This window comes from Neophocaena asiaeorientalis, unplaced genomic scaffold (assembly GCF_003031525.2).
Source record: "Neophocaena asiaeorientalis asiaeorientalis breed wild unplaced genomic scaffold, Neophocaena_asiaeorientalis_V1.1 scaffold449, whole genome shotgun sequence".
NCBI lineage: Eukaryota > Metazoa > Chordata > Mammalia > Artiodactyla > Phocoenidae > Neophocaena > Neophocaena asiaeorientalis.
In genome coordinates, this window is record NW_020175027.1 from 1,647,869 (window position 1) to 1,672,160 (window position 24,292).

A 24,292-nucleotide genomic window follows, 5' to 3' on the forward strand; every position below is an offset into this window, starting at 1 on the left:
GGGAGGGTGGGTATGCTCTGGGCGCGCGCGCCGCCGTCGCTTCAGCCTGGTGTTCCGCTCGCGCAGCCTGCTCCCGGCGCTCGGCCGCAGCACGCCGACTCCGGAGCGGCCATGGGCTGCGCGGGGCCCGCGGTGTAGAGTCCGCCAGCCCCGGACCCGCATCCCTCACCCTGACAGTCCCGGTAAGCGGGGGCGGGGGCGGCGGGGACCAGGCAGGCACCGTGAGGGGCGGGTCTGCGGGCAGCGGACAGCCCTCCGTGGACTCAGAGGTGCTGTGTGGGAGCCGTCCCGAGGGTCTCCCTGTGTAAGTGGATGAACCCCGAGTATCCCTGCCTCTACCCGTTGGGAGAGTCCCGGAGGCGGTGTGCGGAGCCGCCCCCATGGAAGACCCCTGTGCGAGTGGAGATTCCCAGGGCTCTCTCGGCATTTGCTGCCACGGGGAGGCCCAGTGTGGAGGACGCCATCCCCAGAGAGACTGTGTACCTACGGGAGGGCAAGGGTAGTCTCTGGTGTTGTCTCAGTAGAAAACCATTCGGGAACATAGGGGAGCCTTAGGGAGCCTGCACCGTGGGGACGGACCCCACAGAGGACCCGTGTATATAGGAGGACCCGAGACTGTGCCCTAGAACTGCCTGGAAGAAACCTCTGACTGGAAGGAGAGGATCCTGCCATGGGATCCAGGCCAGGAGTAACTTCCCGTATGCTCAAAGGTCTTTGGCTTTGACCTCCTTCAGGGCTCATTGTTTCCTAACTTGTATCTCTCCAGCGTGGTCGAGAGGCAGGGGTCCTGTGGGGCTGCGCCTTTGTCCGTTCGTCCCCCACCCCATTAGAGTTTGTATTCTCCGTGGTATCCCAGTTGGCTCCAAGCTCAAGGCAGGAACTTCTCTCAGAGCACAGGGTGCAAGAGAGGGGAGGACCAGTAAGGCCTCTGAAGCAAAGAAAGGAGATTTGAGCCCCTGGGTTTGACCCTCAGGAAGAAAGCAGTAAAATCAGGTAGAATAACTGACTCAGCCAGGTCCTGTAAAGAAAATCCTTTGACGGAAGGAAAAAAGGATATGTAGGATTATTGAGCACCAGTGTGCCAAATACTAAACCAGGGATGTTTAACATCTCATAGAATCCTTACAACAGCCTTATGAAATTATCCCCTTTTAAACATTTGGCACTTTAGACTCAGGTTTAGCAATTTGCCCAAGGTCACAAAGCATGGAATCATGAAATCTGTTTTTCTAAGTTTATTTGGGTATCAAGGAGAGGCAGAAGCAAGAATGTTTATTTGTTAATAAATTGCATTAAGATACCAAGCACCGGACTTTGCAATAGTATACGCTCAGTAAATGTGATGATTAATTAAGTGGATGAAGACAGTTTAATTGGGGATGAGTGTGCTGTAGGAACTGATTTCCACTGAATCCCCAAATTTCAGGGTGTGGCTTCCTTCACTGGCAACCCTACTGTAATTATGCCTCTGGGTGGCTCTGCACTTAATTGGGTCTGGGAGAGGCCTCTGGGTGTAGTCTTTGACAGGACTTGCTCTGGGGATCTAGTGGAACCCTTCGGAGGATGGAGTATTCTGAGACTACCCTCCCTGCTTGCAGAATCCTTGAGGGAGAGGACAGAGAGACAGGATCACTTTTAGGAAGCATGACCTACAGTGTCTTTGTGGCCATCTGACTCCATGCACTAGCAGACATTGGTCCACAGATACCACTCAGGATACTTGCCCAGCAGTGCCTCTGCATGATGAGGAGGAGGGCAGGAAAGGCTCAGAGCCAAGGAAGGTTTATTGGGAGTCCATCGTCTGGGGAATGCAAAGGGTCTGTGCCTGACATAGCGATGCACCCTCATCTCACCCCCTGGGCTGTAGTAGCTTTCATTCCATCTGAATCCCAAGGGTGTGAATTTGGAGCCAAGGATAGACTCTGGTTTCTTGTCCAAAAATGGAGTGGTGAGGGAGCTAAGCAGTGGAATTCACCAGAGTATTCTGGAAGAGTTTTCCTGTTCCCCTTCCTTTCTCCTTCCACATAGCCAAACCTAGTGACATCCTCCTTTAACAGAGGTGGGTTCCCTGGGCTCCTGGGGTTACATAGTGAGAAGGGAGATCAGGCTTGTGAGAAGACAGAACAACCTGGGTGTGGCATCTCATGCACAGCTCAGTGGAACAAACTCTGACAAAGGCTGATATTGGTTAAGCACCTGCCCATTAGAGAATTGTTTATAATCCCCTTTCAGTTCAAACACCTTTCATCAGTTTAACACACCAAAATAAGCTGGGATATATATCTTTTTTAAGAAAATCAGAGCAAGCGTGCAAATATGATCTTTGCTCCGATTCAGAGATTTGTCACTGGGTTTTATTCCTAAACTGGTCTTTTTTACTGAGGGCTCTTGGTATCACACCCACTCATGACCCTGGAAAACTTGCTAGATGGCTCCAGGTGCTCCCCAAATATTGGACCTTGGATATCACTTCTTTGATGTCCAGCATTGGGTAAACATTAAGATTACAAAATCCTAAGAATACTGACTGTCTCCTCTAATCACAACGTGAGTCTGCAAATCAAATCATTCCACAGTGGGTATGAAGGATGTCACCAGGTGGCCTTAATCTTCTTTTTTAAAAACAGCTCTCTCTAAAGAGAAATAAAAGGGGAGAGTATGGCTCACACAATTTCAATTGCGTGTACACAAATGAGTCTGGATTTTTTAGCCTTTAGTCTTCCTCATCATCTCTAGCCACATTCTTATGGTTTTCTTCCTCCTACATTTGCCATCTTTAGACAATGCTTCCTCTTCCTCAAACACATAAATAGTAGGACCTTCCCCTGCCCGTTTCTCATACTCCTTGTATTTTTTCCAGTACACCTGTTCCTAAGTGGATCATATTTATGCAAAAAGTTTCCTTTCTTTTTAGCTACAGAATCTATTATCTTCCAGTCCCACATGCTTTTCTCCAGCAGTGCTCTTGGTTTCTGCTATCTTCATTTCCCAAATTGCTTTATTCATTTCTAATGAGAATATCATTATCTACTCCAACCCCTCAATCTTAATGACCAAGTTCTGACAGAAAAGCTTACCAGCTTTTGACCAAGAAACCAAGACCATCAGTGTCCAGCTGGAGACATGACTATTTTTTCTATTATAACATCCCCCTTCATCCTTCCTCCCCTTCCAGTGGGAGAAGGGGTCCTTCCTCCCCTTCCAGTGGGGTCCAGAGACCCATATACATTTACTAAGTGCTCAGGGCACTATGCTAGATAAATATGAGAGTTCCTTGCCCTTGAGGTGTTCACATAGGATCAGTCTGCATTTCTCTAATCATTTACTATAAAAAGTAAGAAGAAAAAAGAGAAGTACAGCTTTACAGAGTATCTATAGGAATCATCATACAGTATGCCTTTTCCCAGGCATCACTGAAGCACCACTGCTGTTCTGTGCCTCCGCTGGCAGCCACGTCCTTAGCCCCCGTGCCATTGCCCTGCCAGAATTACTTCCGCCCATATACTTTGAGTGAACTGGCCACTCTTGGCTCTCTATGATAATGACAGTACCTTATATTTGGATAAAATGTGACAATTTACAAGCCCTCTTACATGATCTCATTTGGTTTTCAGAAATGTTTCATCTTAACTGTGGTCTTCTTACTAAAACAACAGCGTGTTGGTTGGCTGGCTGGTTTTCTCTCCTTTTTTTTGTTTCATTTCGTTTTGTTTTGTTTTTTGAGCCTCCTAATCAGGGTTACAGGTCTCCAGAGGGAAAGCCCCAATGATTTACTACAGCCTCTACCTACCAGCCCTTAGGCTATGAAGAGGAGTTTCCTGTTGGGTCCAAAGGCCAAGCAATGCACTCACTGGTCAACCCTAGGACTTATCAGGGCTGTCCTGCTACCTGGCCTTAGAAAATCCAATTCTCTGTGTTTTCTTTCCTCCCTGAAATCTAAATACATATTCCCTTCTAGACAAATAGTTTAAGCATACTACCTCAAACCAGTTCTTTGGGCTAATTCTTATGTGAAGGCAGGTTTCTTTGCCTATTTCTATCTAACACCCGGCTGGCTTCATACCATCTAAGCCATGATGGAGTCTCCATATAGCTCCATGCTTTGGCATGTGCTTTTATCTCTTCCTGGAATGCCTTTTTTTTCCTTATCCACTGGGGTAACTCCCACTCAGATTTCAAAATTTAGCTCAAGCAACACTTTTTTTTTTTAATCCTACACTTATGCCCCCTACACACGCACATACTCACACTGCTTTCTCACAGGCTGAGTGAGGTTCCATTTGTTCAATCTACCAACAGTTACTAAGCGCCTAATTTGTGCCTAACACATAGTAGGCTGCACTCAGCAAATATTTGTAGAATCAACAAATAAGTCATGATAATTAAGGTGTAATGAGTGCATTAAATGGGGCTGAATCTGTGCTTCAGGGCCCCAGAGCAGAGAACAGGGAGTGTCTCTCCATCTTGCTGAAAAGCTCTGCTTGCTAAGTGCAATCACACCAGCCAGTCACTGATGGTGTGCTATTCCTTAACTGTTGCTCTGCTTCTGTGGGAAGCCTGCACTGTAGCTTCTCATGAAGACCCATCCCAGGCCCCTAGAGGCTAAAGATCATGCCATAATTTTGTCCTCATGTTTATTAGGGCTTTTGGACTTCCAATAAATATTAAACAACAACAGCACCTCCCTCACGCCTCATTCTCTTGAGCTGAGTCCAAGAAGACATTTTTACTCAGTCTTCAGCCCTCCTGCTCCTTGGGATTCTCAGAAGAGTCCTGTGCAGTCAGGGGTGACTGTGTCTTCCTGGGCTGACTGAAGCCAGTGCCACTGCACTGGATAAACAGAGGAGACTGGAAGAAGACAGGGAGGTATCAGTTAGACCCCTTTAGACATGAAAACTAAAAGTAGCCCATAGGCTACTGCCAGGCAACAGAATGGCTGACTAGAAACAGGCTCCAGGAGCACTGTGGTGAGGCAATGGATTCCTAAAGCAGGACCAAGATACTGGAAATCAGCCAGACTATTTCGGGCTTGAATTCCTCAAAGACGAGCAGAGGGTAAGGAGACTCTTTGATAATTTTTGTTTAAAGTCTCTAGATTGATATCGATGTGCACAGTGAACTTAGGGTCTCTGCTGTGCATTCTGCATTTTGTAGACCCTGGTTCTGCTGGTTTTCCATACCCTTATGGCTAATCACCTGCTGTGTTAGGTACATGGCTTCCTTGAGGCTCTCAGACAACCTTTTAGGCACATGCTATACCTGGAGCCAATTGTCAACCACCTTGAAATTTTTCACCCTTATTTGCAGATGCTGCTCATCTCATGCTAAATTTCTCCAGCCCAAACCCAGGAGGGAGGAGATACACTTTTAAGTTTACTGCACGTGCCCTCAGGGCAGCTGCCCTCCTGTCGGCCAGTTCACAGTGCCCCCAGGACACAGCATAAATGCAGGGGACTGTTGACTTTGGTAATATTAGTCTCTCTTTTTTTATAATTGTGGTTGTGGAAACTGGCCAAATTCTAAAATTCTGTAGCTCTCTCCTGTGGTCAAAGAAATCACCCATAACTACTGTATGGTTACCTGTTCTCATCCCTGCTAGCCCTGAATCAGCAGATAGGGTCCCCTCTGGGGAAGCAAAGTAGATGTGATGAGATGAGTAGGTGACTGTATAGTTTCTAGAATTGTGTTCTGAAGATTTGGTCTGATCAGTCTCTCTGGCCAACTTTGAGGAAGAGAAAAGGTAGTGACACCATGATCTCAAACTTTTTATGTTGCCTAGTTATCTCTGCAACATTCGTTGAACCAAGATTTATAGAACACATACTCTGTGGAAGGCAGTGGGAACCATCTAGACTTTTCTCCTTCTCAATCTCAGTGAAAAACTGGGATTCCTTTTTCCATCTGCTCAACCCACTCTGGTTGTTTTCCCCTGTCTCCCAGCTCAGAGGTTTTCTTTGCCTTGTCCCTGCCTAGGGAAGCCTTCATAACCTCCAAACAATCACTTTTAGTTGCTTTTGAGCCTTTTTCAAACAGCTGCCATTCCCATACCAAGAATCAGATGAAAGCAAGTAAATGTGCTTTACATTTAGCATGCCCAGTGAGGAGACTCCTGCCTGTTGAGAGGCTCCTCACAGCCAGAAGTCTTTATCGAGATCTTTGGAAGAGGTTCCCTAGCTACCTTCCTTTTCCTTATTTTGCCACCAGCTCCTGCTGTGGAGCAGCCCCTCCTCCTCTTACTCCCACCACTTTGCCCTTATAAATCATCCCACTGCGTTGTAAGCATGTGCTCTGCAGAGAATGGGTGTGTCTTGCACGCACACATTTCAAGCTGCCCACATATGTCTTACTGCCTGACAGATTCATCTAGACAGACTTCTCTTCCCTGAAGAAAGTTTCTGGTTGTCATCTGTTTTCATTTCCTCCAGACCGTAGAGTCAGAGAGCACTGTTCTACCTCATGTCCCTCTTATTCACCACCACCTGCTCCTGCTCCCATGAGGTTTTTTTCCAAGCCTTCCCTAGGTTCTACAAATCCTCTGACAGTCACATCATTCTTGGGACAATGTCTTTCTATCCCTCTTTCATCCTTGTTAGGGAGGCAGAAAACCCCAGTTCCACCCATCAGCCAAAGGAGTAATCATTAGATATAATTTGTGGCATCTTTGCAACTTGATTTCCTTTTAACTCACTCTTCTTCCTAGGACTCCTTCCAGCACAGCGGAGGCCAGGTTTTTCTCATCAGGCATTTGTTTTTAACTCCTCACTAATCAGGACCACTTGTTTCTCTAGAAATTAGAACTGATTTTGTTAATTTTTCAAACACCCCAGGTGCACATCGTGGATATTTCAGCATACTTGCTTTTAATCAAGGTGTCTTTTGCATATAGTTTCAATCCTCTCCATTAAGGATTAAGGGGTTTTAGCCTCACTCTTAAAGCCTAATTCTGTTGTGTCCTCACAATTTACTCTCAAAATCAAAGCCTTGTGATGAAAATGACTTGGGGTCTTGTTTGGATTTTGATGCCTTCTTTTTAATGGCTCTGCTCTACATTTGCTGCCCTTATGGGCATAAAATGGCCTAGAAAACTGAAGGGGGAATAGCAGTACTCCAAGATCCTGTGATCAGGGCTAGAAAGTAGTTTTTTTATTTTTGTCTGTTTGTTTTGCTGGTAGGTGTTATCTTCAGTCTTCACTGAAATTCCTTTGAAGATAAACTCCAAATCCACTGCAGTGACATCATTAACAGTTGAGTAGCTTAATAGTGATTCTTTGTATCCTTACAGAGAGTAGTGGTTGTGCAGGACTGCAGTGTGTTGGGATATGCTTGTGGTTAGTTTGCCAATACACAATGAGTCAGGTCACTTACAGAGTAACCCTCCTAATTGGCTGGGCTTTGTTCAAAACTCTTGTTACATTATCTGAAAAAGCCAATAAGAACCAAATGAATACCATTGATTTTCCTCCAGTGAATCATTCTTGAAAAAGTGAATTTCGTATGGTTATTCCAGGTCTCCAAATAAGTGTTTATCAACCTTTTTTTTAACCCATGCCTTCTAGCTGATAAACATTAATGTCGGGACTTCCCTGGTGGTGCAGTGGTAAGGAATCCGCCTGCAATGCAGGAGACACAGGTCCAATCCCTGGCCCGCGAAGATCCCACATGCCATGGAGCAACTAAGCCTGTGCACCACAACTGCTGAGCCTGCACTCTGGAGCCCGCCAGCCAGAACTACTGAGCCCACATGCCACAACTACTGAAGCCCACATGCCCTAGAGCACAAGAGAAACCCGTGCACCGCGACTAAGAGTAGCCCCCACTTGCCACAGCTAGAGAGAGCCCGCGCGCAGCAACAAAGACCCAGAGCAGCCAAAAACATAAATAAAATTAAAAAAAAATTTTTTTAATTAATGTCTTATGACTGCTCCCTAAAACTTCTACTACGACTTCTAGGAGGGGGCTGCCTCCAATGATTTGGAAAGCTAGCACCTTCTGTATCTCCCCCAGGAACCAGGAGGATACTGTCAAGCTCTGCTGTTTTGTTGTCCATGTTACGGAAAAAAAGTAATGGCTTTTGATATTTGCTTTCCAGATATAAATATATTATAATTTATATGCTTTTTCAATCCACTATTTCTTCCCTCCTCCTGGAGTTCTGATATATAAACCCCTATATGCCCCAGGATCCAGCCAATGTGAGTCATTGCTCTGATCTTTATGTTCGTACTGGATTAAACCAGTTTTTTATTTTTATAGCATGAATATATCACAAGTTATCCAATAATTCTCCTACTAAGGTTATTTCCACCTTTTTATCACTGTGAAAAATGCTTTGATAGGGACTTCCCTGGTGGCGCAGTGGTTAAGAATCCATCTGCCAATGCAGGGGACACGGGTTCGAGCCCTGGTCCAGGAAGATCCCACATGCTGAGGAGCAACTAAGCCCACGAGCCACAACTACTGAGCCTGCATGCCTAGAGCCCGTGCTCTGCAACAAGAGAAGCGACTGTAATGAGAAGTCTGCGCACTGCAACGAAGAGTAGCCCCCACTTGCCACAACTAGAGAAAGCCCGCATGCAGCAACAAAGACCCAATTCAGCCAAAAATAAACAATAAAATTTTTTTAATGCTTTGATAAATATTCTTTTAAATATGCCCACAGGTAGAGGATCAAACTCTTGTATGTAGTACGGTTTTCTTCATTCAAAAGTATATTCATATCAGTCCAGATCTGCTAGACCGTCCAACCACACAGACTCTTAAGGCAGGCTTGAGAATTCAATTCTTGCGTCACTCCAGTCAAGGGAAAAGCATACCTTATACCCCACAATGTTATCCTTGTCTTTCAGAGGTAACTATCTTTAAATCAAAAGACAAAAGCATAGTTCTCTAATCAAAAAAGTATAGTGATTCTAAGGCTGTGTTTTTCAAATTGCCAGTCCGGACCCATTACAAAGTCACCAAATCATTTTTTTACGATCTTTTTCTTATGTGGACGATTTTTTTTAATATTTATTTATTTGGCTGCACTGGGTCTTAGTTGCAGCATGTGGGATCTTTTAGTTGCAGCATGTGAGATCTTCATTGCAGCATGCTGGCTCTTAGTTGCGGCATGTGGGATCTAGTTCCCTGGCCAGGGATCAAACCTGGGCCCCCTGCATTGGGAGCGCAGAGTCTTAACCAGTGGACCACCAGGGAAGTCCCTGATGTGGACCATTTTTAAAGTCTTTATTGAATTTGTTACAGTATTGCTTCTGTTTTATGTTTTGGTTTTTTGGCCGTGACACGTGGGATCTTAGCTCCCCAACCAGGGATCAAACCTACACCCCCCACATTAGAAAGCAAAGTCTTAACAAATGGACCACCAGGGAAGTCCCTCATCAAATCATTTTAGAGAGTCACTATCATGATTGTTTTAATGAACTAGGATAGAGAGGATAGAAAATATCTGGGAACATCACATGTAGTAAAATTAGGATTCTTTCACAAAACTTTGGGTTCAGTTATAGGTCTATGAACATGTGTTTATAATTTTGTGTGTACAGGGTCACATCATAAACTATACTTCTTACTATGGGTCACAGTCAAAAAATGTGAAAAACATACCACAGAAAGTTTTCTGAGGAAAACACTGTGGCCTTGGAAATAGTAATTGATCATGAGGAAGGTTTGCAGTGAAGGGCTGGGTGTTAGTTTTGCATTCTCCTTGACGTGGTATGCCTGTTCCTCTTGCTGTAAGTTGGGGACCCGCTTTTCCACCTAACTGTAGAGCACAGCCAGTATGCATAAGCCATGTGGGCAGTGTCCGCAGACCGCAGGCCTGGCCTCTTCAAGAACCCCCTGGATCCACAGCCTCAGTAAAAGCTCTAACATACACACACTCCCTTCTCCACCCCTAGCCCCATTGCCACCCAAGGCTGGATACCCTCAGTAGGTCACATGGACTTTTAAAAGAATATGGGAAAGAAGCATTCTAAATGCTTGACTACATATTCCAAGCATACGCATTAACAGATAGAGAACTGAAGCCCAAAGCAGTAAAATAACGTGTCCTGGGTCACAGCAGATCCAGAACTAAAACAAGTCACCAGGTTGCCTCTGTGACTTTTTAAATTATATAATTAATGTACAAGGTAGGAAAATTAGAAAAAAAAGATTAACAAAAATATGAAAAAACATGCATTCTTATAAAATTAGATCATAACATGAGCATTTCTGTAACTTGCATTTTTCATAAATATGCTCATATATTTTGAACATCTTTCCACATTAATAAATTTACTTTTACCTTAATGTTTTTCATATGGTTCATTCTTCCATTGTACTATAATTTAACCATTCCCCTATTGTCCCATATTTGTTTGCAACTGAGGAAAAGAATGAGTTTTTAATCACCTTAAACAGTTTCCTAATTTGATCAGTAAATCTTTCCTTGAACTTCCCTGGTGGCGCAGTGGTTAAGAATCCGCCTGCCAATGCAGGCAACATGGGTTTGAGCCCTGGTCCGGGAAGATCCCACATGCCGCAGAGCAACTAAGCCCGTGCACCACAGCTATTGAGCCTGCACTCTACAGACCACGAGCCACAACTACTGAGCCCGCATGCCACAACTACAGAAGCCCGTGTGCCTAGAGCCCGTGCCCCACACCAAGAGAAGCCACTGCAATGAGAAGCCTGCACACCGCAAGGAAGAGTAGCCCCCACTCGCCGCAACTAGAGAAAGTCCACACACAGCAACGAAGACCCAACGCAGCCAAATAAATAAGTAAATAAATAAATAAATCTTTCCTCAATAAATCTCCTTTGCCACCATCCTGTAAATGACAGTCATTTATTCAAAGCAAATATTCTTTAGTCATATATTTTAATTTTACAAACAAATTTTACAAGTGGGGAGAGGGGATCTTTCCTTTCTTATCAGTAGGTTTATAAATTTTAAAATATGGGTTGGGTTTATTTGATAACAAGTGATGGCAGGGCAAGCACCGAGACAGGGTAGGAATTTGCACCACGGTGGCACAGAAAATAGTTGTTTCTAGAAAGAAGACGTGGCTGTCATCAGATTTTATGAGTATTAAGACTTTATTGAAAAATCAGAAAGACTTATTCACAATTAATTAATTGGGAAATATTATTAACTGCCTTTCCTATTTTAGACATATTGCTAGGCAGTGGAGACAGGTACTGCACATGGTAAAACGATCTAAGAGAGGAAACTGACACTGATGATAATCATCCTATTGAATATGTAATAACAAAGATGAGTGTTCTAGAGCAGAAGAGCATGGTGCCGTCAGCACACCTACCTGGCTTGGGGAAACAGCAGTAACTTCCATGAGGAAGCACTATTTGAACTGAGCTCTAATAAGGGGAAAGGAATGTTCACAGGTCCAAAATAGAGGGAGCATGGAGACTTCTCTTGTGACGCAGGGGACAGAATCTGCCTGCCAATGCAGGGGACACAGGTTTGAGACCTGGTCTGGGAAGATCCCACATGCCACAGAGCAACTAAGCCCATGCACCACAACTACTGAGCCTGTGCTCTAGAGCCCTCGAGCCACAACTACTGAGCCCAACTGCCACAACTACTGAAGCCCATGTGCCTAGAGCCCGTGCTCTGCAACAAGTGAAGCCACCACAATGAGAAGCCTGTGCACCAAAACAGAGTAGCCCCCACTCGCCACAACTAGAGAAAGCACGCACGCAGCAACAAAGAACCAACACAACCAAAAATAAATAAATAGATTTATAAAAAATAGGGCTTCCCTGGTGGCACCGTGGTTGAGAGTCCGCCTGCCGATGCAGGGGACATAGGTTCGTGCCCCGGTCTGGGAAGATCCCACATGCCGTAGAGCGGCTGGGCCCGTGAGCCATGGGCGCTGAGCCTGCGCGTCCGGAGCCTGTGCTGCGCAACAGGAGAGGCCACAACAGTGAGAGGCCCGCGTACCGCAAAAAATATATATTATAATAATAATAATAATAGAGGGAGCATGGCAAACAAAGACTGAAAGACCAGTTTGGTTAGAACAGAGTAAAGAAGGGACACCAGACCGAGGAGAGCCTCACAGGCCATAATAAAGAAACTAATTAGGAGGACTTTATCCTGAAAGCTTTGGAAAGCCATTGAAATGTTTTAAGCAGCAGATAACATATCAGCTGAATGTCCCAGAGACATCTTTAATTCAATACATACAAAATCCAATTTCATTATTCCTCTTTCTTATTTCCCAATTTCTGTAAATGGTACTACCCTTCTTCTTGTTAGTCGATTTAAGACTGCCCTCTAAATCAGGCGGAGATAGGCTGTATGAAATATGAAATACTGTATGACTTCACTTGTGTGTGAAATCTAAAAACATTGAACTCACAGAAACAGAGAGCAGAATGATGGTTGCCAAAGGCTGAGGGGTGAGGGAAATGGAGGGATGTTGGTCAAAGGGTACCAACATTCAGATATAAGATGAAAAACTTCCAGGAATCTAAGGTACAGCATGTGACCATAGTTAACAATACTATATTGTGTACTTGAAAGATGCTGTGAGAGTAGAGCTTTAATGTTCTCACCATAAGAACAACAACAAAATGGTAATTGTGTGAGATAAAAGATGTGCTAACTAATTAGAGAAAGAAGAACAAAAAACCCCCAAAGTTAGCAGAAGGAAAGAAATCATAAATATCAGATCAGAAATAAATGAAGGAAACAATAGCAAAGATCAATAAAACTAAAGGCTGGTTCTTTGGAAGATAAACAAAATTGATAAACCATTAGCCACACTCATCAAGAAAAAAGGGAGAAGACTCAAATCAATAGAATTAGAAATGAAAAAGGAGAAGTAACAGCTGACACTGCAGAAACACAAAGAATCATTGGAGATTACTACAAGCAACAATATGCCAATAAAATGGAAAACCTGGAAACATATGCTAACAAGTATATATGGAATTTTTTAAAAATGGTCACGAAGAACCTAGGGGCAAGACGGGAATAAAGACGCAGACCTACTAGAGAATGGATTTGAGGACACAGGGAGGGGGATGGGTAAGCTGGGATGGAGTGAGAGAGTGGCATGGACATATATACACTACCAAATGTGAAATAGATAGCTAGTGGGAAGCAGCCACGTAGCGCTTGATCCAATCAAGTTATCAATTTATTCCTAAATTTCTCTATTTCCATAGTATCAAATCAACTCAGTATCATTCCTGCTGCCACCATTTCAGTTTAAACCCTGTACCTCTTGCCTGGACTATTATAGTAGCCTTCTAGTTGGTCTGAATCTCTCCTCCTTCCCTCTGTCACCTTTTTCGCCAAACAAACTGAGGATAACTTCCTACCCATCCTTCAAGGTCCATTCTGACTCCCAGTAATATGGTCTCACCTTCCTTTAGGCACTTCCAGCACTCTGTCTTACTCTTCTTTGAGTTCTGATATTAAGTAGCTTGAGTGATGAGACTCTGTTCTCCCATCTTCTATTTCCAATGATGAGCAGTCGGTACCTTGCATATAGTACTGTTCAATAAGCCTTGATTATGATGGATTGATAGCAAGGCTAAAATGGACTCTCTGCTCCACTTAGAACAAACATTCCCCAACTGAATTCCATTAAGACCCTTCAGGCTAGGAAATAGCAGACCAGCTTTGCAGTGTGCCATGTCATGCTCTCACTTTCCAATGCCCTGCTACTACAGAAGAAGAGCAAGAATAACATTCCTTTTTAACCTGTAAAGGATATGGACCTTTCTTGAACAGTTCTGAGAATCAAAGCAGAAAATGTGGCAGTGACATTAGTGAAGCCTTAGAAGTGTGAGAAGCACCTGAGAGCTTGTGATGAGCAGGTCATCTGTGATAGACAAACAGACCCATAAACAGGCATAGCTACTAATTAGAAGGAGCAAAGAAGTGTCTGAGACCTTGACCACATGGGTGAGGTGGCAGAGTTTCCTGGATGCCTAATTCAGGAGTCCTCTAAAAATAGGAGTTCATTCACTCTGACTCAAAAAGTAGGCGTTTGATATGGATTCTTGTGCACAGCACTTGTCAGAGGAGCATTCCTTCAGTCAGAATTCTGAAATGTGTAGCTGTAGTCTTGCTTTATGCCTTGGGTCATCTTTGGGAGAGACTTGGGCTCTGGAGTCTCCTACTGTCTCAAAGTATCGGAGGCCTGGGACCCCTAGACCTAATTGGCTTTGGGACAGGAAGGGAGACAGAGATACCATCTCACATTTGTAGAGTGCTTTCTAGTCTACATGCACTGTTAAGCCCCTTTTCTGATGTTATCCTCATGATAGCCCTGTGAAGTGCGCTGAGCAGATCGCCCTCATTTTATAGACAGGAAAACCAAAGTCACAGGGCCAGTCAGAAATAGAACCAAGGTCTTCTGACTCCTTAACAAGTGCTCTGTCCACCCTGCCATGCTACTGAGTTGCAGAACAGGGAGAAGCTATTTAATAGCGCTTGCCACTTAGGTGAATGGTTGAAACAAATTGCCCTAATATGGTCAGCCATTGGCTGAGTCTGAGCCCCTCTGCTTTCTGTCCACAGAGCCATGGGGGTGTTGATGTCCAAGCGGCAGACAGTGGAGCAGGTGCAGAAGGTGACCCTGGCTGTGTCTGCCTTCAAGGATGGGCTGCGGGACAGGCCTTCCATCCGACGCACAGGTGAACTTTCGGGGTCTCACCGTGGCACGGTAGAGGGCTCTGTCCAGGAGGTGCAGGAAGAGAAAGAAGCAGAGGCAAGCACCCCAGCACTCCAAGAAGAGAGCGGTGTCAACCGTGCCGCCTGGGAGAGGCTCCGGGATGGGCGTGGAGTGGAGCCGGAGGAGTTTGACAGGACCAGTCGTTTCACACCCCCTGCCTTCATCCGCCCCACCCGGAAGCTGGATGATGACAAGCCTCCAGATATCCGCTTGGAGCCCAGAGAGCCTGTGAGTGTCCAGTAAGGGCAGAATCCCGCAGTTTTAGACCTTCTGGGGATCAGGGAGCAGGACGGGGAGGCCTGGGTATGGTTGAAGTGAGACTCAAAACCAGAAAGATGGAGCTGAGTCTTTGAATTTCTTCCCCAAGAATAAATGTTACATCCTGGATTTGTCTTAGTGAAAGACTTGAGGAAATGGGTGATAAGGAATTATACCATGGCAGCCCTCCCACCTAAGGGATAATACTGTCCCCTGTAGGAGGCATTTGGAAATTTGGGGTGGGGGTAGGGGGAGTTCAGGAAGGTCACAAAACTGGGAGTTGCTCCTGGTATTTGGTGCCAAGAAAAACAGGGATGATAAGGGTCCTGCAATGCCTGGGACAATCTCTCACAACAGATTATTCTTTCCAAAAATGCTAGTAGCATCCCTGCTCAGAAACATGATCACAGAGACCTGAGCAGCTGGAAGAACCTACTGGTTCTTGTCTTCAAGAGAGAAAGCTCTATTGCCATGACATTGGCTTCAGTTGGAGTTGTTCCTTTAGGCTGCTCCAGGGTCACTCAGCCCCAGGCAAGTAGCACTGTGCTTGGTGGCCTAGGATCTTGCTGCTGTGTTTATACATCCCTATACACTCCTGCCATCTTTCCCCAGGTTGTTAATGATGAGATGTGTGATGTCTGTGAGGTCTGGACAGCCGAGAGCCTCTTTCCGTGCAGGGTCTGCACCAGGGTCTTCCATGATGGCTGCCTGCGCCGCGTGGGCTACATCCAAGGAGACAGTGCCACGGAGGTGACTGAGACGGCAAACACGGAAACAGGCTGGAGCTGCCACTACTGTGTAAGCCTAGACTGCAGGGATGGTGGGCTCCTGCACTGCCAGGGATTTGGCACATTTCCTGGAGGCCCAGTCTTAGAACACTGGTTTCTAGGCAGTAACCTGAAGAGTATTCAGATTCGGGTCACTAGAGTTAGGACAGACTTTCCTTACCTCAGTACTATTGACGTTTGGGGCACGATAATTCTTTGCTGAGTGGGCTGTGTGCACTGTAGGATGTTTAGCAGCATCCCTAGCCTCTACCCATTAGACGCTAGTAACACCCACCCCCAGTTGTGACAACCCAAAATATCTCCAGATATTACCAAATGTATTGTGGGGGAACGAAATCGTTCCAGTTGAGAACCACTGAGCTAGAGGACTGAATGGGTAGGACGAGACCTAATTATTCACAACTAATTCTGCTTGGAGCGGTACTTACTCTCTGTTAGTCTATAGTTGTCATTCATTGTATTCATCTGAAAAACCAACCTGAAATCCTAACTGGCTTCCTTCCAATAGGGATGGATTCCATCCAAGGAAAACATCTTAGTCCTACGATTCTCACTTGGTCTTCTACCTAAGTCTTAGGAGCATTTTTCTTCATCTCTGAAGCAATCATTTTGTGAATTAAGTAACAAAGGCCTGTTGATTCAGAACTTTGCAAATTATACATAAATGCTTCCAAATTTTGAAAAGATTAAAAGCCAGATTCATATCCCTTTCTCAGCACACCTGAATAGAGTTCAAGTCTTGCTTCATTGATCTGTTGCCCTGCAGATATCTTCATCCACTGATTTCAGAGTAAGGAGTATCTGCTGATGCCCTCTTCTTCCTACTGCCTAGGAGAAAGGAAAGATGTGCCACTTTCTAACAAATAACACTTTCTCTGTGGCTTGTCCATAAAATGAAGTATAGAAGAGTTATTTCCAGTCACTTAAAATACCTTCTCCCCAGCTGGAATATGCCACAGCACAGCCTGCTCTACAGGCAATCTTCTCTAGTCACCACTCCTCCAAATGCTAGCCTTTTCACTCACAGCAACTCTGCTTGGCAGTGTTCTGCTGATGTAGGACTGAGTGTCTCCTTCCTAAACCCTCAGGATTACACGGCTCCCTTCCTGGCTTTCTGTCACAGTCCTGCCTTCATTACCACCACTCTCCACGAGACCTTTTACAAAGACTTCTTCCAAGCTCCTCGCTTTTCTTTCCTTCCCTTCACAGCCAAGCTTCTTGAAAGGGCTTCATTATCTCCTTGTGGTTCCCCAACCACTTGTAATTCAGCTTCTTCATCCATCATTTTGCTGAATTAGCTCTTCTAAGGTCGCCAATGACCTAACTGTCAAGTCCAGTGACCTTTTCTTAGGAATCTTTTACTTGATCTCTCTGATATATTTAGCACTTCCTTACTGCCCGCTCTTTTCTTAGGTTATGAGTATTTTTGTGAGAATTATTACACAAAATACAGAAACCAGAGAAAATAGAAAATCAATAAAATTCCACCTAACTCGTATAACCACTGTTAACATTACCTCCTACATTGTACAACTCTCTTCTCTTGGCTTCCAGTACCCTCTACTGATTCTCTTCCCAGGTTCTTCTCTGACCATTCTTTCTTTTTTTTTAGATTTTTTTTTTATGTGGACCATTTTTTAAAGTCTTTATTAAATTTGTTACAATACTGCTTCTTTTTTATGTTTTGGCTTTTTGGCCACGAGGCATGTGGAGTCTTAGCTCCACGACCAGGGATGGAACCCCACAACCCCCTGCAATGGGAGACAAAGTCTTAACCACTGGACCACCAGGGAAGTCCCGACCATTCTTTCTAAGTGCCCTTAGTTTCTTGTCCCAGTCCTAAATGCTGGTGTTTCTCAGGGTTCTTTTCCCACTATACTCTCTCTCTCTGGGTCTTCATCCACGTTGGTGACTACTCCACCATCTAAATACCAATCATTCCCAAATCTGTGGGTCCAGACCTAAATTTCCTGTCTCTTGGACTTATATCCATCTTGATGTCTCACAGGTACTTCAACATGCCCCCAAGTGAACTCATCTTTTTCCCCAAACCCATTCTCCCTCCCTTCCTTGTCTCTGTGAATAGTAATACCACCACCAGCCCGCAGTTACCAATCCCAACTCATTTCTCTCCCTCACCCCTCACGTCCAGTGAGTCAGCAGGTCCTATAGACTCTACCTCCTAATCTCTCTCAAATCTCTCCCCTTTTCTTCATTCTCATGTCTTAGTTTAGCCACTTATCTTTTCTTTATTGCAACAATTACTTAACTGCCCTCCATGCCTCCAGACTTTGCCCATCTAATCCATTCTCCACACAGCAGACAAAGAGCTGACTATGGCACTCCACACTTAAAAACCCTTCCATGACTCCCATTTGCCCTCAGAAAAAAAGGCCCAATTTGAGGGGCTCAATAAAGGGCATTTGAAGCACTTCACAGTCAGGCTTCTGCCTACCTCCCCTCCCTTATCTTTTATCCCCTCCCTACCCTCTCCCAAGACACACACACACACACACACACACACACACACACACACACACACACACACACACACTCTACATTCCAGCCATACTAAACATCACACAGTGTTAAGCACCATTGTGCCAAGCATATACTAGGTGCTCAAAAAGTGTTTATGGAAAGAATGGTTTGAGTTCTTCATGAAATCCACAAATGAATAGTCATGAAATGTCTGCTCCTGTTCTTTACTGGTACTTTAGCGAGAAAATGATCTACTATAAAGAATATTTGGTAGTTTAAAGACTGTAAGACTTTAAATTAATGCTAACAAAATAACATATCAGTGCTCTTTCGGAATTAAAACTTCCCTGGCACCACAAAAAAATTCACTTGGTTTTAGGAACTTTTTCATGATGGCATCTCTTTCAAAACCATTCTGGAGTTAAAGTGATACAACTTTAGGATTAAATAATTTTTAGAAATATGGAAACTGGAGTTAGAATTAAACTTTTTTAACTAAAATACTCTTTGAACACAGCCTAACACAGAAGCCAGATACATAAAATGGATAAAGATGGAGCTGCTCTGGTTGATGGAGCTAGGGATTCAGAACCCTGCCCACTTGCCCCCTTCTCCCTTGCAACAGCTTCCTAAGGCACCTCCAGGGAACCCCTAAGCTATCTCAGAGAATAATTCAAAAACCACTATTTTAGTAAAAGGGACTCAGGGCTGCAGCCAGGATATCTGGGTTCTGGGAAAGATCCTGCCCAGAGCTGGACAGCTCTGAGAAAGTCCTTTCCCCTTTCTGGGGCCTCAGTCTACCTGACTGTGAATGAGAGGCTGGGATTAGATGATCCAATAATTGCCTTCCAGCTGGTATACTATTTCCATCCTTCTTGATCCTTGGCCTTTCTTTCTTACTGGCCAACATGGCCACTGACTTAGTTCTTCCTCTTTTTCAGAACAACCTCAACTTGCTGCTAACTGAGGAAGAAATGTACAGCCTCACAGAGACCTTTCAGCAGTGTAAAGTTATCCCCGGTAAGGCTGCCAATTGAGAGAGCCAGGCAGATTTCTTCTTCATACTTTCTAGGATGAACCATGAAAGGAGTATTTCGGAATTTGTGGGGCAAGGGCATAAATGGGACGGTGTTCGCAAGCTGCTGGCCCACCACTGGCCACAGCCTGAGTTATCCTGGCTATGGAGACAAAGACTGGATGAGAGCTGTGGGTGGTGGGGCTCTGGAGGGTACCCTAGAGGTGAGTGCAGGTACTCCAGAGGCTGCGGAAAGGGTGGGCCTGGCTAGCACGGGGTGCCTCCCCACAGACTGCTCCCTGACGCTGGATGATTTCCTGCGCTACCGCCACCAAACAGCGAAGCGAGGGGACAGTGACAGGGCTCTAAGTGAGGAGCAAGAGGAGCAGGCAGCCCGCCAGTTTGCAGCCCTGGACCCTGAACACCGAGGACACATAGAGTGGCCTGATTTCTTGTCCCATGAGTCCCTCCTACTTCTACAGCAAATACGTCCCCAGGTAAGGGACACCTGGGGGTAAACGTCTGTGGGGTATTGGGTGAGAGACCAGGGAAACATGCCAGGCAGGTTGGAGGAGCACTGGGTACTCTCTGAGCAGGAACCAGTACCTGGAAAGGGCTCAGGTTCTATCCAGTGACAGGTGATCCAGTGCCTAGGCTGGGGAAACTGCCCAAGGAAGATTGGTTAGTGCTGGACCCCACTGCAAATGTTGGTGTTACCAGAAATGCTCTGGGCTGCTTCAAAGGGAGGGTGCAGAGGTGATGGTGGAGGTAGGATTCTCTGTGGCTTGACAGTTTACAAAATATTTTCACCTCCAGGTCTTAATATATCTCTTCTTCCCCAGAACTCTCTGTTAAGGCTTCTGACAGTCAAGGAGCGGGAGCGAGCCCGGGCCACTTTCCTGGCCCGGGGCAGCGGGAGCACTATCAGTGAGGCAGAGTGCCACCGTGCCCAGCACTCTTGGTTCTGCAAACGCCCCCCAGATGCTTCTTCCTGCAGTGTCAGGTCTGCTCCCTACCAATCCCTGCCCCCACTCACGTACCCTCCTCCTTTTTCCATGCCAAATGGCCCTTGGTATGAAAGGTACCTACCTCCCTGTTTCTCCTGCCAGTTTCCTCAAACAGCCAGAAGATCCTCCTATGCATTAGACAGTGGACAGTGACTCCTACTGGCCACGGCATAGAGCAGCCTCTACTCCCAACTCCATCGCCCCATGTCAGAAAAGCCTGGACAAGCACATCCAGAGCTTTGGGTTCACCAGAATGTGGAAGGGGCCGGGCCTTTCAGTGGCCCACTCCTAACCACATGTCCTTGTGCCCAACAGCGTCAGCCATGTGGGTCCCATAGCAGACAGCAGCCCAGCCAGCAGCAGCAGCAAGAGTCAGGACAAGGCCCCGCTGCCCACAGAGCCTGAGTCCAGGTGAGTGACACCTCCTCACCGAGCTGTCTACACCCCTGACCCCTACAAACACACCCCCACCATCACCCCAAAACAGCAAATGCCCACCCCAGAAACCAGACTTCAAGAGTACACATTTGACCCCAGATCCATAGGGCCAGTGAGCTGGTCTGTCACCCTGGAAGCACAGCCTGCCATCACCATGTCACACACAAGCCAGGGCTTCCCTGAGTTTTGCCCACCTCAAGCCATGCTGCCACTGGGAGCAGGTCTCATGAGCCTCCAGGCTCAGCAACCGGCCTCACAAACCTGTTCTTTGCTTCCACTCCAGATTTGTGGACTGGCCTACCTTCCTGCAGGAGAATGTCGTCTACATCTTGGCTGCTCGCCCCAACAGTGCAGCCATTCACCTGAAACCCCCAGGATAGCATGGAGCAGAAAAGCTCAGTTTGGGGACAGTGGCGTTCTCTCCCTCCTTTACTTTCTCCCTTCCCCCCACCAACCTCTGGTACTGAGACTTATGGGGATGGAGCACTGGCCACATCTCAGTTTGTCACTAAACTTTATGGCACTGAAATCACCATTCCCATCACAACAGAGACAGTAAATGCATTGCCACAGGGAGAAGCCCTGGGAGCTGTGTCAGTATCTGCTCCTGGACCACCCCCTGCCCTCACAGCGTAGACTGGACCTGCCACTGCACACGTATATGTGTGCACACACATGCACACATACACACATGCCTAGTTGGCCATGCCTGCAGAGACCTGGTTCTTTTTGGTTGAAGAAGGACCAAAGTTCTTTCGTGAAGCCCTTGGTATAAACGAGGGGGTCTCTACTCAGCCCTTCTATTGGCCAGTTCTGATTCACAATAGATCAGTCTCTGGCCAAGTGATTCTTAATAAGGGGGCATATCAGACTCACATACTCTCCTAGAGATGCTGACAGGCTCCCTCTTCCCACACTGCAAATCCCTTCTGTGGTGAGCCACTGTTCTGGTAGGTGTGTACTATGTCCCTCAGGTGGGATGGGGAAATGGTTGAAAACCACCACTGCACTTATTATTTATTTATTATTTATTTAAATTCAATTCCTGGTGACAGAGAAGGCAACTAGTCTATGGGGTCCTAATTAGAAAAGGGAAGGCAGCCCCTCCCAGGGACCCAGAATTCTAGGAACCTCTCAACCAGGTCATTTCAAGTCCAAAAGTCTTTATTTAACAGAACAGTCCAAAACCAAGGTGAGCCATCCTGGCCCCTGTTTTTTAGGTGGGTGCTCATGGCCCAGAGCCCAGGGGCCTGAATGGAACAGGTATGATGGCAAGAGTCTCAGCCCTCTGGGTTAAGTGCTTCACCCAAGTCAGCTACCACAGAGACCCAAAGCCTGCGCTCCAATGAGGACAAGGCCTGGATGGAAGAGGAGAGAAGAAGGCTCATGCTTTTCTATTCTTCCAGCTCAGCTCAACTGCAGACCTAGAAAAGTGTGCCATGGTATGGAGTACAGAGCCAGCCTTTTTCATAGCCCAGGAAAGAGCAACTCCACAGAAGCCCCCAAAAGGGATTCCTTTCAAACCACCTGACAATGAGGATAAGACACTGGAGCTAAGAAGAGGATTTGCATCTCAACTCTCTTGAACAGAGAAAGTCCCAGCAAAGCCTAACAGAAGGAAGAGGTGTTCCCTTCTCCCTGTTACTGAGATATGGCCTGAGTTGCTGCTTTTCCCCATTGTTCACTACATGCCCTTCCCTACCAGCTTAGGGCCTGGTCCTGGCATGGGAAGACTTTGGGGGCAAGGAGAGGCTGCCAGAAGGCCACCAAGCCTGGCCTCCCAGCCCCAGCTGTCCTTCCTAAGTTCTCATTAAATTCCCCATTCAGTGTATGTTACAGGTAAGCACAGGCCCTGGAGTTCAAGTTTCTGTTTCCAAGCTAATGGCTTAGGTTAGCCAGTTCTGACAACCAAGAGTTATTTGAGAGGGGGTTGGCTCAGTCATGCAGAAGTTAACACAACCCCATTGCTCAAGGCATTTCTATAGAAGCAGCAGCATACAGCTCAGTGCTGCTCAGAGGAAGGCACGGAGCTGTAACCTGGGGCATGGTAAGAGCACTATATGGTCTCCTCCCTTAGAGTCAGACCTAGAAGCCAGGTAAGAGGCTTCTGAGGTTGGATTATTTAGGACTGAAAGGAAGCATACAGAAGATGAACTGGGTTCATGTGTATGGCTCTGAACATTTCAAAACCCCCAGTTCTTTGTAAATACTCCATAGCCATACTCCTAAGACTAATCAGTAGGAGGGGCCATTATTCAGTCCAGCCAAAAAAAGAAAAAAAAAAACAAAAAAAGAAAGAGAAAGCATATGACTTTTGGGCCCAAGGACTGCATCCGAAGCAGCCAGCCCTGGGGTTTTGCACTGAGATTAAAGCACATTAAGCACAAGGGCTTTTGCTTACTCTCGGGCAAATCACCTTCTATGTCAATGGCCTTGGGCTGCTTGATCTCATGGACAGGGCATTTTGAGTAAAAACAAGGTCTGGGCTTTGAGAGCTCGGTAGCTTTTTCTCCTGCCTCGTCATCAATCAAAAGGATTGGCAGTCCATCTTCTTGTTCCCTGATCCTTCACAGACCAAGGCGATGCCTACCTCTCTGGAGCTGCAGCTTCTAGCTTTCTGTGGGTGAGTGGTAAAGACTGGGGGCCACTGGATCAGGCCAGCTGTATCCCAGGGCCTGGCAAAGCAGACCCCAGAGTTCTTCCACAACAGGATCTGGCCCATTTGGGATCACCCTCTCCCTATTCCAGGGCGGCAAGCTTCCTTAGTGGGGGCGTGCTGCAAAGGGTCCAGGGGACATTGCCCTCAGCAAAAGACAGAGTGCCCAGTCACAAGAATCCTAGGAAGCAGAAACCAGCCTCTTCTCCATAGGCATCTAGCTTTTTACCAAAGGAGAGGTTCCATTGCTCCCTCAGTCAAGAGTTGCAGAAGCTCCACCCCAAGCCCCCTTCTGAGACCTCCCTTTGCAGTGTCCTAATCCGCGGGCCCCCTCCAGGACATAAGGAAATGTGCAAACTTGTATAAACCTAGTGAAGCCCATTTCCTTTCCTTTTCAAGCCCTTTCATCATTGTGACTGTCTGAAATTCTGCCAAGTACAGAAATTAGCGACTGACTCTGATAAGAGTATGAGAAAATGTTTCACTCTTTTCTTCTTGGCTGCCCCAAATTGCAGAGATCAGTTCTTTTCCCAAGCACCACCTGCCCCACCCCCCAGCCAAGGGAGGCTGAGGTTACACAGATGCTCCTCTGAAGATTACTTGCCCTAAGTCTGTTTTTCACCCAGAAGTCCTCTTTTCCATGCTCAGATTTAAAGACAGGGGCATTTGATGACACGATGGAGCTTCAGGGACACAGGGTCAGCTGAGGCAATACCTGTGGCCATGTAGCCTCTTTAGGTCTGCTCCGTGGCTTCCTCTCCTGAGAGCAGCCTTCCCCAACAGATTCAGCCTCTGCGCTTTTGAGCAATGGGCCCCTTTGATCCCAGGGATGGAGCAGTTTCCTTACTCCTAGGTACTGACCCCTTTCAAGAGCTCTTCCTCTGAGGACAGCCACGGCTGAAGCTATGAGCACGTTGTCTCTTTCTGTCCTCAGCCTAAGCAACTGTGGCTGCAGG

The 24,292-nt window shown here is 46.2% G+C and overlaps 1 protein-coding gene across 1 annotated transcript; it reads left to right on the plus strand.

Moving 5' to 3' along the window:
- Positions 1 to 14,543: 14,543 nt before the first annotated feature.
- Positions 14,544 to 21,060, plus strand: PHF24 (PHD finger protein 24). The gene is made up of 7 exons (XM_024762950.1): positions 14,544 to 14,921; positions 15,564 to 15,749; positions 19,162 to 19,240; positions 19,527 to 19,732; positions 20,078 to 20,238; positions 20,558 to 20,653; positions 20,964 to 21,060. Exons 1-7 carry the CDS (start codon positions 14,544 to 14,546, stop codon positions 21,058 to 21,060), a joined length of 1,203 nt encoding a protein of 400 aa, XP_024618718.1.
- The last annotated feature ends 3,232 nt before the right edge of the window (positions 21,061 to 24,292 follow it).